The 14,594-nt window shown below is 40.0% G+C and overlaps 1 protein-coding gene across 2 annotated transcripts; it reads left to right on the plus strand.

The window, feature by feature from the left end:
• The first annotated feature begins 926 nt into the window (after positions 1–926).
• Positions 927–14,550, plus strand: p4ha1b (prolyl 4-hydroxylase, alpha polypeptide I b). 2 transcript variants are annotated; one of them, XM_084562261.1, is made up of 15 exons: positions 927–1,131; positions 5,565–5,647; positions 5,834–5,930; positions 6,063–6,214; positions 6,674–6,811; positions 7,017–7,256; positions 8,431–8,645; positions 8,740–8,916; positions 9,078–9,148; positions 11,443–11,542; positions 11,628–11,681; positions 11,769–11,834; positions 12,670–12,738; positions 12,972–13,068; positions 13,264–14,550. In XM_084562261.1, the coding sequence occupies exons 1-15, from the start codon at positions 1,118–1,120 to the stop codon at positions 13,332–13,334; spliced, it is 1,644 nt and encodes a 547-aa protein (XP_084418387.1). In that variant the 5' UTR covers positions 927–1,117; the 3' UTR covers positions 13,335–14,550. The 2 variants fall into 2 exon arrangements, with proteins under 2 accessions (XP_084418387.1, XP_084418388.1); XM_084562262.1 differs by lacking the exon at positions 9,078–9,148 and adding an exon at positions 9,854–9,924.
• Positions 14,551–14,594: the final 44 nt, after the last annotated feature.

Below are 14,594 nucleotides of genomic sequence, written 5' to 3' on the forward strand. Positions count from 1 at the left end.
ATTAATTACGGAAGCGTATTGCTGCCACACTGTAGAGAAAAAAAAAGGCTCAATATTATGTAATTACATGAAAGTTTCTTGTTATAACATGATATTTTTCACGTTTTAACAAGATAAGTATCACGTTATTACATGAAATTATCATGATATTTCATGAAATTATCACGTTATTTCATGATAATGATATTTTCATGTTATAACGTGAAAATATCATGTTATTTCAAGATAAAATATTTTCACGTTTTTACATGAAATTATCACGTTAATAACGTGATACTTATCTTGTTAAAACGTGAAAAATATCATGTTATAACAAGAAACTTTCATGTAATTACATAATATTGAGCCTTTTTTTTTTTTCTACAGTGTGGCAGCAATACGCTTCCGTAATTAATGAAGGTTTGCAGTGTTTATCACAGACATATCCAGCCCGTAGTGTTTAAAGGGCATGCCTGCTAAGATACACTGCGCTTCTCCACACACACTTAGCTCCACCCTGTTGCTGCAGCAGGAATTCCCTCCCTCCACTCACACTTTTTAGTTGGGAGGAAGGAATTTTCTGGAATGTGTGTGGGAGATGGTGCAAAATAGTTTTCTTTAGGGCAAATTAAACTTTGCAAACCTACACAGTAGATATACACAGCCTAAAATATACACGCCTTGTCCAAGTGAAAATATGAGTAAAAAAAAAAGTGTGATTTTTATATGTATGGACAGCCTGGAAAGGGTAAGAGTGAAAAGAATAAAGCACAAAAAAAGCTGTGCATTTTCAACACGTGGCAGATTGAGACCAATTTCTGCATATTCTCCCCAAAACCTACTCATCCGTGCTCGGGTCAAGGCAACTGTAGACACCTCCCCTCCTAGCATTTTTTTTTTTGTTTTAGGAAAGACAGCCCCCAAACTTTCTGTCTGCATGCATGTGAGAGTCTGCACGTAAGCATTCGGACTTTTTTTTCTGTATAAATCCAGCCCTTACCACCAGATGGCCAGCAGTGCGCCGATACACCCCAGATAGGACCAGGACGAAGCACCGGATCCATCTCCTTACCCTCACCGAGGCAGGCGGTCTGAGCCGAGGTTCACAGGACCACTACGGACACATTTCTTCTGCAGGATGCTCTGGATTAGGTAAACACGGCCTCCCGACTCGGGCGAGATAAGAAAATCTAGCTTGCCTAGACCACACGTGTCAGTTTCAGGTCGCTATCATGCCTGCCTCCGGTCTTTTGGTCTGTTTTTGCTGTTAACGGCAGAGACCATTAGAAACTACTATTCAAGCGTTAAGCTTGCTAAGCTAACAGAAAACTAGCTTAACTTGGACAAAACTTCAACTGTTTTTTCTCGGTTCCTGCAAATAATATAAGGCTGGGCTAAAATTTGGAAAAGTTGGTCAAATTGGCATACTCTAGCTAGTCTGAGTCAGAAGTATTGTTAAAAAAAATAAAATAAATTAGCTTCAATATTATGACATTCCAGTGCAATGGAGCGTTTGGTGATGCTGCGTTCACTTGCACTGTATTAACTCATTTAGCATCTGTATGTTTAGTTTGTTAAAATAAATATTAATTAATAAAACACACTGCAGTTATACAGCGTTATAGCCACACTTATTGGTATTAAAGCTAATATATATTAGTCACACTGAAGTTATATTGTCTTGTTGGCCATTTAAATGCAACTCTGACCTAGTTTAGCAGTAAACAAACCAACACACCAGCAGCCTTCATGACAGTCAAAGCCTCTCTGCTGCCTGTCCCAGTTTTCAGGGTTTATTGAAGGGTTGCTGCAGGTAAAATCCGCCTCCATTGGACAGTGTGCGGTTCTCGCATGAGTTTCCCCCGGTGGGGAGGGGCGAAGACGTGGCAGTAGTCCTCTTCCATCCACATCCTGTACTGTCTCACTCTATAGCCTCACTCCTAGAAAAATCTGGAACAGGCACTTGTGATTTCTACTTAAACACGATACTTATAGGCAGGGACAGCTTTACATTTGTTCAAAACAACATTGTAACACTTAATGATGCTACGTTTATTAGGCCTGGTGGGATCTATAGTATTTGTGATTGCTGTAGAATATTCTGGAGTCATGCAAAGTTTATGGATGGGTTAAAGAGTATTTTATGCATCCTTATTTATTGATTTGAACCCACTGGAAGCTCAATTATCATTATGCACTCTTAATTCATTATTTAAGTATCCTTGAATTTGCTGTGTCCACAAAATCTCTATAAAAATGTAATTTCTGGATTCCCATCTGCACCAAAATGACGTTCACTTTCAGTTTGAACATAAGAAAAATAAGAGATAAGATGTACTTTGATTGATCCCCCATAAGGGAAAAAAAAGTTTCATTGTAGTTTACAAAAATGTGACAAATTTGGAGTAATACAAACAAGAGTATGAAGAACAAAACACTATAAGATGCTGCAAAAATACTGGAAGCTGTATACATAGATATATATGTACAGGTTGAAAGTCTGGTATATTTATGCACAATAAATATTAATCCTTGCAATTTCCACAATACCTTTGTACATGGGCCTAAAAAAGAAATTTGCACTTTTGAAAACTAGGTCATGCAAAGGTTCATTTATTTCTCATTTATTCTAGAAGAATGAAATAAAGACTTTATCATAAGAATAGATGTCGATGCTTATTCCACTGGTGTATTTATCTGGTTTCAGGTTTGCTCTTACTTCACATTAAAAACCTACCACTGAAAGTCTTCTAGGAAAAGTAGGGAATAGTGGAAGTGACGAGGCACGCTGAGGGAGAGTAATACTGTGGTAAATTCCTTCATCAGATAACAGCATTCAGAGTGCGTTGACACATATTATAGGAGTTCCTTAAGGTCTGTACTTCTTGGTGATGTGATCGCTGTAATATACTCTCTTTTCAAATACTTAACAAGATGTGACATAAAACTCCCACCTACATACACGTCTGAACAAAACTCAGAGAGGTTAACATATCAGCCGACTACTTGAAGGCAAATATGTAAAATAGCTTTCTGAGACTTCTTTAACTGAACCGTCTCAACAAGTGTCTGGCAGGTTGAAGGTTAAATAGTTTTTCTGGAACATTTTGGAGTCTTTACGTGTCGTATACAATCACGTACGCAGATGAGAACTCTCACTGCCACTCAGTCTCACGTGTGGCATGACACGTGGATCGAAATTATAATGGTCGAATGTGCAGCTTTGATCTTGACATGGCACCACTACATCATTGTTACAGGAGAGACACTGCAGCTGTTGTTGTGTCATTACAATGATTACAGTAATTCGAGATTTTATCCTGGAAAGTGGAAGAGCCATATTTATGGTATTTTGGACGGAGTGGCACCACAGACTCTGGAAATGTTTGCTGTAATGGTAAGCCGCGTCTTGTTTTGCGTTACTCAGACATGTTTCTATTGCAGGCAGCTTTAGTTTGTTTTAACTGAATAAATTTGGAAGGATTTTTTTCACACAGTCTGAATTGGGAAAACTTCCCTTCCTCACCCCTGCTGCTGCTGCTGCTGCTTCAGCTGACCTAAATTGAAATCCCAAATGTAGTCGTTCTTTCTTTCTTTCACTTTCAAGGAAGGCTTGCACTTGTGGCACACGCCGTTGAAACCTGCCTGAGCCCGTTGTCGGCTTTCCGCTGAAAGCATGAAACTGCATATAAGCAGGTTTCATTCCTGACCTTTACTTTGCCCACTATGTGTATGTACATGTTTGTAGCATCTGGAGTAGATTCAGAGCACATACACTTATACATTTTAAGTTTCCATTTCTGTATGTGCATGCTATGTTGTTATAACCTTAATTTAATCAGGAAAAGTCTCATTGACCTCTTTTACAAAAGCATCCTGACCAAGAGACAAAGCAGCACTATTAGATTCTGCTTTAATACGATCCAGAAAGTTTGAAAGACTATGTCCCAGAGCACCTTTCCCCACAATCCAATGTCAGTACAGTACTACTGAGCATGAGTAGCATATAAACAAGTTTATAGCGCTTTTAAACAAAACAACCAAAGTGCTGGAAGTTTATGGATTCTGACATTTACAAGAAAGGACTTGTGCTCGGCTCACCTTTCTTGTCTGTACACTTAGTTACCGGTTCAAGAGGTACACAAGTGAAAACAAGAGCATTCGAATACTACATTCTTGCAGTGAATCTTTGCTCCATGAGGGGGTGGTATTAAGGATTTGTTTGAAATAGCTGAGAGCTGTTTTAACATTTTGGAGGCTGTGGTTTGTATCGCTGTTGAATTGTGTTGTGTTGCACCGACACATGTTTCTATTATTCTGACACCCCTATTTTAGGCAGAGGACTAGGCTAAACAACAAAAAGACTTTTGTGTTTAATTCAATGCAGTTTAACTGCGTCACAAACCACATCCTCTAAAATGATCATACAGTTGAAGTACTGCCTTTCTTATGTTGTTTGAACGTAAATTGAACATTACAAAGGGGCGTTTAATGCAGGACTGTTAAATTACAATGCTTTCTTTTCAGTGGCGTATCTGATGTTTTGGCAAGTGAGTGTATTCACATTTTATAATATATGAGAACACTTCTTAAGGTTGTAGTTAATCTGTATTTGTTACAGACCAAACGACCTGGCTAGACGACATCCATTAATGAACAGACCTGAAGGTTCAGCTGCGGGCTGATGTTGTTTAATTTGGAGAAATTTTGATTCTTTTGGAGTCATTCCTTTCCACCAGTTTCTTCCAGCTCTTCATTGCATTCACAATGTACAGTACAAGCAGCCAGCGATTTTCAGGTTGGAGTAGATTTTCACATTTGCTTGTTAGCGTGTTAGCAGGGTACCTCAATAATGTTAGATTAATATTTAGAGTAGATCAGGTACAGGTGTCTAAATACAGGATTTTTTTAAAAGCCAAATTCTCACACTTCTTCCCGATGTACTTGGTACGTGTATTAAAATGTTAAATAGTGCAGTTTAATCTTTGTCCTTTTCTAATTTGTGTCCGTACGGGTGGAAAAATCACAGTGCCACTCGTCACAGACCAGAAGCCTTCTAGGATTCGTGACTGTGCCAAACTCCAGAGCTAAACCAGACGCAGTGACATCAACCACAGACCTATATTAGGCTTTATGTGGTGGTTGCAAAGCTGCACTTCTAAGAGGATTAAGAGGATTCTCAAAGTTTTTACTTTGATCTGTCTGTTTTTCTTTTTAGCCTCTGCGTCTGTGAGCACAAATAGTAGACATTAAATTTCAAAAAGGAGCTTTTAGTATCTGTCACCTTGTAATTTAACGTATGCTGACAACACAGAGGCATCCTGGTTTCTCAGTAGGGACGGAGGAATCGTTTGGATGGCTGAGTTTAAGGAAACATACTGTAGGAGTAACGTTACCTGATGTCCAGCTCCAGCTGAGAATATTTCAGATGTCATCAGAGACCAAAGTGTGAGAGGTCATTTGCAGCAGTCTATCCATGTAAAACACAAGCACATTCTCTGATTAACCTTCATGTTGAGTTATCGGTTGATTCAAACTAACATTAAATCTAAGAGAATATTATTTAATCTGACCTTCTTTTTCAGGATGGAGCTGCCGTGTTTGTGTTTATTGTTGCTGAGCTGCCTGCAGTCACTCTCAGCCCACAACGACTTCTTCACCTCCATAGGTAATCCATACTCGAGCTGTAAAATTTACCTCACTACAAATGTTTTTTTTTTTTTTTTAGTGCACACAAGAAAGCCAAACGTGTAATGATATTTCAGGATCTTAACCATTTTCTGTGTAATTGAATTACAGTGGTATTGATTGTTTCTATGTTTTGTATTGAGTGTCTTGGCTTTGTGTCCCTCAGGCCAGATGACTGATCTGTTATACACAGAAAAAGACCTTGTCACGTCTCTGAAGGATTACATCAGAGCAGAGGAGAACAAACTAGAGCAGGTCAAAAGGTCAGTTTGTGCGTATGAATTCGTATTACAGGCATAAATACGAGACGCATACTGTAAGTATGCACCTGTACTAAGCCCTTCTTAATGATGCATTGATTTTATAATTACTCACTGCTACCATCTTTTTAATAGGTGGGCTGATAAGTTGGACTCATTGACAGCCACAGCCACACAGGACCCTGAAGGCTTCCTGGGACACCCTGTGAATGCCTTCAAGCTGATGAAGAGGTTGAACACGGAGTGGGGGAACCTGGAGAGTCTTGTGCTCAGTGACACCACTGATGGTAAGGATGAAGACGACATATTATATTATAGTATGCCAATTACTGTCTTTGGGGTTGGGTTTCCCAGGTGCTATATTAAGTGTGATTTAGGGAATCACAAGAAATAATTCAAATATAATCAGTCTGTATCTCTGGGATGAGCTTCTGTCCTTTGACTGCTTCAGGGCTGTCTTCATATTTTCCAGGATTTACTGATCTTGGAACTGATTTTGGTCAAAGAGACAAGTGTAGGGTTGTGTGTTGTTTGTGTATTGTTAAAGCAAAGCAAAAAGCCAAATATGAGACCTCTGCACATTCAACTATGGTATATTTAGTAGCAAGTAGAAGATAACATTGCTCGTCCAGTTCACATTGCTACATTTCTTACACTCAGAGTGACACCAAGTAGTCTCATTAAACATTAAGAGAGAGTCTTTGATGCTATATCTTCGTCCCTCCTGTCTTGTCTGTCTTTCTTAGGATTCATTTCCAACCTGACCATCCAGAGACAGCATTTCCCCACAGATGAGGACCAGACTGGTGCTGCCAAAGCTCTCCTCAGGTTACAAGACACGTACAGACTGGATGCCAACACCATCTCTACGGGAGATCTACCCGGTAACGTCTCTAATCAGTGCACATAAAACAAAACAAAGGCTGCATCTTCAGAGGCCTGTGAAACGTACAAACAACAACATACTAAATGCCATTAAATTCACAATGAATGTCTGGCCAGTGTTCTTGGTTTCTGGGTTATTTGCTTTATAATAAAGAGTGTCCAAATGTCTTCCATGCTAATATTCCATTCCTGTATTTTCACTAGGCGTGAAGCACAAGAGCCACATGACAGTGGAGGACTGTTACGAGCTGGGGAAAATTGCCTACTCTGATGTGGATTACTACCACACTGAGCTGTGGATGGCCCAGGCCCTGAAACAGCTTGATCAGGGAGAGGAGTCCACTTTAGATAAGGTGACCCTTCTCGACTACCTCAGCTACGCCATCTACCAGCAGGGGGAGATAGAGCGTGCGCTGGAATACACCAAAAAGCTGCTCGAACTGGGTGAGTCCCTACACACTCTGAAGAATTAAGATGACACGAGAGGCATATTATGGACTCTATATCTGTTTAAGATAAATAACGTCACATAGACATGTGTTTTCACATAAATTACTGTATTTTGTTTAGAACACATCATGATTAAGTATCTAGGTTTGAAATGAATGACATACAGTATAACCCTACAGAGGTGAGATAAAGGTCAGCATTTCTAAACTGCACAGGCATAAACACCTCAGACTGTTATCATAGCTGCACCAAAACATTCATGCCATTTCAGGTCTGAAGATAGTACGCCACTTTTAGCACCCTCAGTCAGATGCTGGTGTGATTCATATCTCACTGAAAGTTGATTTGAAGTTTTTAGATGCATGTTGTTATCTTTGTACACATGTACAGTGTGAGTGTGTAGCGCTCCTTCTGTCTACAGTATCTAGAAAAAGACCTGCTATTGCTGATCGCATAGACCTTTGTGTCAATGCTCTACATGTACTGTATGTCTTGATTGTAGAGATCTGAAGATAAGCAGTGGTGAGGGTAATCGTGACTTGTTTTCTGTTTTGTTCATTTCTCTGTGAATGATTATTAAACTCTGTAAACTACAGCCAGTTAGATTATATCACAACAGCTAGTTTTGTAGGGCTGCAGTCAACCGCAGAAAATGTAGCTGGACTGAAATCCTACCTACACTTGAACTAATCAGTTGATTGCAGGGAGAAAACAAAAAGCAAGTTCTCTAAATCGTCCACAGTTCACTGAGTGAACTCTACCTTGTAGCGTTGTTACACTAAATTAGTTGCAGTTCATCATAAAAAGCATTCAGCATAAAAACCTAATTATTTTATACTGAAATGATAACAGACACTGAGCAAACCGGTGTGCCTATGTTCCTGATATGTTCACATGCAAAGCTTCATGCACATCAGCACAAAAGCTGATGATGGTGACCTTATTGTCGCACGCTTCCTCCAGAAGAGCCCCTGAATTAATGCGTCCCTTTTGTACATCTTGTTTCTCAGAACTGGAAAAGGTCAGGCTGAATAAATAGCACATAATTATATCACACTGGAAGCTCAGTTATTTTGATTGCAGGCCGTGTGATAGTTTTAGGCGACATTGCAGCAGTCATCACTATTTGCGATCACTCCTATTATTTCTGTCTGGCTCTCATTTCCAGACCCAGAGCACCAGCGCGCCAATGGCAACCTGAAGTACTTTGAGTTCCAGCTGGAGAAGCAGAAAAAGGCCGCAGAAGAGGAAACTGAAAAAGAGAAGACGAAAGAGAAAGCAGACACGCCTAAAAAGAGGACGAAGAAGTCCAAAAAGACGTTTTCCCTGATCCCAGAGAGGAAGAAGTATGAGATGCTTTGCCGTGGGGAGGGTATCAGACTGGTGAGGAACAAAAAGAAGATACACAACAACACTATTGCTCACTCAGAAACTCAGTCTTAACTCTGTGTGCCTTTTTCTCTCAATCACCCCACAGACACCCCGCAGGCAAAGCCGTCTCTTTTGTCGTTACTATGACAACAATCACAACCCTATGTACGTACTGGCACCTGTCAAGCAGCAAGATGAGTGGGACCGCCCTTACATTGTTCGCTACATTGGCATCATCTCTGATGCAGAAATTGAGAGAGTCAAGCAACTGGCAAAACCACGAGTAAGTATTTCTGATTAGATATTTCAAATTATAGTTTATGAGCTGATATTGGGTTTAGTGTATTAAGGGGTGGGTTGGTCTAAGCTGTGATGCTGGTAGTTAGAGAGACACACGGGCATTGCGCATCTGTGTGTGGGTAAATGATGTCCCTGGCTTCACAGCTACGCAGGGCAACCATCTCCAACCCCATCACAGGAGTGCTGGAGACAGCTCCTTACAGGATCAGCAAAAGGTAAGAGAGAGACAGGAGCTGCCAAGACAGAGCTGATGAGGAGAAAGTGGGATTTTCTCCTCCTTTCCCCCTCAATAACTCATCCTGTTTCCCCTCTGTACTCCTATCTGTGGCTCAATTTGTCCACCTCTCCAAAGCTTAAAGGCTCTTGAGCTGAAGCACAGGGTCCAGCAGAGATTGACACACCATATAAAAACAATACCTCTTCTGCATATAACAGGTTTTATACAAATGTTCCCAAATGACACGGAAATGAAAAAAGATAAGAAAAAATGCAGTCTTTAAGCTAATTGATATTTACTTTTTTGAAAATAAAACAAAAAGGGACATGGTTGTTTTCTGAGGATCTTCCATGAATATGTTTCTGCTCAGGAGTCTGCTTTAGAAAGGTAACACGGGAAAATAGAGGAGGTGAAAATGTGTTACTCTTTCCTGCTAGTTGATATTAACGTGCCTGCTTTTGTGAACCAGACGGTGTGTCGGAGGCAGTCGTTAATTCACTGGTACATTTGGGTTCTGGCACTGCCTCATGGAACACCCTGGTCCTTCTTAAGAATAACATTGTCAACTAGTGACCGGATCTGCTTTTCTTTTCTCTCCCTCTCTGCTCCTCTTGCTTTTCCACCCCTCCACCTGTGTGTGTCGTGTCCCTTTGACTTTTCTTCAACCTCCGTGTCCTTGTCCGTGCTGCGGGAACTACTGTAGTTAAGGCGAGCCACGGTGCATGACCCCCAAACTGGGAAACTTACCACAGCTCAATACAGAGTCTCCAAGAGGTAAGGGGTCACAGGTCACTAGGAGGGCCTCCGTGCCTTCCCCAGCTCCTCATCAAACTTCATCTTTCATCCTCTTTGAAGTGGCAGAAACATGATCTGAATAAATGAAAAGGTTTAGCTACACTAGCAGTACAAGGTTGATTTAGGCCTTTTCATGGAACTTAACAGTATAGATAATCAGGTTATTTAAGGTCTTGAGCGCTCTGTATTCCCAATTGTGCTTTCCATCATTTTGTTTTTTTAAATCACATTTCTGTTATCATGTCTTTATGCTGCTGCGGTTCTACTGTGCTTTTTCAACTTCCATATCAGCGAGAGATATTAAGACAATAAGACAAGGCCTGAGTCTGGATGCATACAATATGTTCAAATACATGGATAGTCCTCTAAACTTTTATAGATGCATTGCTCACCGTTCTCACCCTATAAATAGCAGGCCTAGCAGCCCTCCAAAATCCACCAGTCTCTTTGGTTTTACTGTTCTTGGTAATTAATGTGCATGCGTGTGGATGTGGGCGTACGGGTGTGGCGTTCCTTTGATGCTGGCGTACGTCTACGTGGTAGCTAGCATGTCTTCCCCAAATTCAGTGAACGTCGGTGATTGAGGAACCAGAGACAGATGGAGGAACTCGCAACGCTCTGACCTCCCTTTGAACTGGCTGCAAGACACTTGAGGAAAGAATGCTTTGGCTCACATTTTATTTAACGTCCCTGCAAAAGTATAACCCGTCATATGCACAAACTCCAAATAAAAAAGGATGACTCACCTTTCGCTCTCTCTCGCTCAGACACAAGTAAAGTGGGGAAATTCAGAGAAACCCTCCCATGAGGCAGTTGGGGGTAGGCGTTATCTCTCTAGCTTTGCAGTGTCTTAAAAAAATCCCCTAAATTCGTGTTGGAATTTATTCTGTCTGATGCAATCACGGCTTTATATAATTTGCAGCTTCATATAAACTGGCTGGACAGTTTTGTTATTTGGGTACTGCGGCTTTTTAGTTTTAGTTTTATTTAAACTTTATGATCTGGTTTACAAAAGTAGAGTTTTATAATGCTTTAATTGTTCACCAGAACAAAAAGTTTACTGCTCAGTCAAGAGCTTATTTATCGAGGGCCTTCTCAGAGACTGGTGTGGGAGTGAGTATGAAAGGTGACTATTGTCAAGAAAGTTCAAACGGTGAAAATATTTCTTTGTGGCTCTCAACCAAACTGTTGAAATATCCTCAACCCTGTAACCCTCAGCTGATTGGAGATTCTAAATCTTGGGCTGTTCCTGTTTCTGATTTTCTTCACACATCTACTTCCCTTTTTCTGCCATGTGACTGTAATGCACAGCTTTCTTAATGAGCTTTTTGCTGCATGTTTTTTTTTTTTCTAGCATGATGCTTCTGTCTCTCAGTCGTCTTTTGCCAGAGAAAGATTTTCTGCCATCTAGTGGACAAATGTGTTTTTCTTGCTGAGATGCTTTATAGCATTAGTCTCTTCTTTCTCAATTGTTGTCCTTTCCTTCCTGTATTCCAGTGCTTGGCTCACTGGTTATGAAGATCCAATGATTGATAAGATCAACCAGAGGATTGAAGATCTCACAGGGCTGGAGATGGACACTGCAGAAGAGCTGCAGGTTAGTTATTGGAAATTTGTGGGAAGCCTTTGTATGTGTCTGGAGTCGCATATTTTTGCTTACTTTATATCTTATTTGTCTGTAGGTGGCAAATTATGGCGTTGGAGGTCAATACGAACCTCACTTTGACTTCGGAAGGGTACGATCTTTACCATTTATTTCTGTGAATGTGCAGTGGTGTTGATATGACGGGACGTTAAACCCGGTGTCTGTTGTCTCTGTCCAGAAAGATGAGCCAGATGCCTTTAAAGAGCTGGGCACTGGGAATCGCATAGCAACGTGGCTCTTCTATGTGAGTAAACGCCTTCTAAACACATCTAAAGACCAACTATAAATTAACCTTTGGCCAAATTAACTGTATGTTGTGTTGATGGTTAAATCTCACATCCTAATATTTCCAAAAATACAGAATATCTTACAATGAACTATGTGTAGAAAATAGTTTTGGGGCAGCCATGGAGTCATGGATTTAAATATTTACCTTTATTATAAAACATATTAAGCTATAATAAGATGAATGTGTTATATTTTTTCACTTAAGAAATTTTAAAACATTTGTGTTCAGTTCTATTTAAGCAAAAAATAAGTTCTCCTTACTTTAACAAAGGAAAGTATTGGACTTTTATTATACTACATAAGTACCATTATTTTTAAGTGATCTGAAAGCAAAAGCTCCTGATAAATTACGTGGGGTCTTGGACATAATTACTTGTATGATTAAATGAAACGGCTGAAGTAATCTCGTTAGGTTTTTATTATAATACAGATGTCTAATAAAATGAATTCAACCCACATAGACTTGAGTGAAATCACGGCAGGCAGAAAAGCTGCATGTGTCTCACACTTATCAGTGAAGTAGCAGAGCTCAGTGTGAATACATCAAGGACTGGCTGTCTGTCATAGGTGATTATAGGTTTTGTTGGTGGCTTTGCCGTCTCAAAAGTACCACTTAAGTTGGACCTGCTCTGCTGATGCAATAAGTAGTAACAATCTTTTACTGGGAGAAAGATTGGATTTTAACCAGTCTACTAAAGACATACAAAGCATGACATTTAATCAGTGTTACTTATTAGGAAGTCAGATTTATTCGTCAGTGCTGGACTTATGCCTCTCTCTTTTTGTTGTAGATGAGTGATGTAGCAGCAGGTGGAGCCACAGTATTCCCAGATGTTGGTGCAGCAGTGTGGCCTCAAAAGGTAAATCTTATTAGATTCTTATTTATTCAGCAGCGGTATGTAAACTTCAGTTGGCTGTATACTAACATAACTGCAGCTGAATTTATAATAAAGTGTAGTAGGTGAAGTCTCCATGCACCATATTTATCTACCACTTTAACAGACATAGCTTAGGAGAAGTATGCTGTCTCTGAGATTTATGAGAAGTGTATAGCATTGCTAACTTGTGTTTCCTGTTTGTGTGGATGCTACAGGGTACTGCAGTGTTCTGGTACAATCTGTTCGCCAGTGGAGAGGGAGACTACAGCACCCGACATGCTGCTTGTCCTGTGTTGGTGGGCAACAAGTGGGGTGAGTTCCCTGAAACCATCTCTAGAGACCTGAGTGAATATCTTGTATCATAAAATAGTTCTATAGTAAGTTAATTTTAAAAAGCAATTTAACACAGACGCACTCCGTGAGACAAGAAGGGTAAACATTTGTAGCGTCACTGAAGTAATAAAAAAAAATAAACTAAGCTTATGATTTGTTTCCTTTATTTTGTAGTATCAAACAAGTGGATCCATGAAAGAGGCCAAGAATGGCGGCGACCTTGTAGCACAAGTGAAGCTGAATGATGGAAAAAGACAGCCTCCTCATCGCCTCCCTGCTCCTCTCTCCTCTTCCTTGTGACCCACCAGGACCAAAGAACACTGCTGCAGATCACAGATGATACAACGTGTCCTAATGGCTCACTCCCTCTCGACAAACACTGATTTCTTTTCCCCCCCACCTGTTAGTCACTGAGTCTAGAGATTGTTTTGGTTGTCGAGCCCCTGGACAGTATTAGCATCGCTGTGACAAATAACATTTTTTTAAAGGTTGTTGGATGGTTTGAAACAACATTTGTCACTCCCATGTGTCTTTCTTTGCACTCTGAATGAACTCCAGTCCTGTGGTGACGTTATCTTTCAGTAGCGACTGTTGGGACAATCTTCCTTCCTCCAGTTCTCTATGAACCTTAAAGGGACAGTTTACATTTTTAAGCTGTCTGATTCATTGCATTAACAAACCACATGCTCCTTAAATGAGTCTCTTTTACACATAGTAAAGAATAAAACTCAATCAGAGCTGTAAAATATTTCTTCGCTCTCTGTAAAATGGCATGCTCCACTTTCTGAGCAGTTTAATTTGTTTGGACTTTATGAAAAACTGGCACACTCTGCCACACTGGTTTTCTCTTTTTCTCTAACTTCATACAGTAGCAATTTCTGCTTCTCGCAACTTAGAATTAAAAACTAAAGATAGTGTTATGTGGCAGGAATAAAAGTTTATGCAGTGGTATTTGGGGTGATGATAATTTTTTTTTTTTTTTTATAAGAGCTGATTTAAGTTGCATGCTCAGTCTGTGCAGTGCATTATCACACGTTCTGCCTCAGTGCTATACTGTTTTTCACTCTTGGCGTTGCACTAGAATGTAGAGCCTGAACAAATGCATGGGTACAATTCTGGACACGGTTACACACTCCTAATTCTGCATAAAATTTGTATTCAGAAATGTGATCTGAATGTCCCTGAGTTGTCTAAGAATGGGAATGATGGAAAATTAACTTTAGGCAATAAACACACTACACTGATCCATATCACGTTGGCTGTTTGTTGTATGGATATAAGCGTGTCCATGCTGGTCAGTGCTTTCAATGTATGAACATGTGGGGTTTCCAAGGAAGAATTATTTTATTTATATGTTTTCATTTTTGTCTTTTATGTGCTTGTTGAATTTTTTTTTTCTACAATAAAGGTTGTTTCATTGATCTGAAGTGAATAAAGTGCCTTGCTGCTGGTTTCTCAGAGGGTGGGTGTGTTTGATTCAGATTTTGGGGGAAGGTATGAGGGCG

The sequence above is a fragment of the Chelon labrosus genome, assembly GCF_963514085.1.
Source record: "Chelon labrosus genome assembly, chromosome: 15".
Taxonomy (NCBI): Eukaryota; Metazoa; Chordata; class Actinopteri; order Mugiliformes; family Mugilidae; genus Chelon; species Chelon labrosus.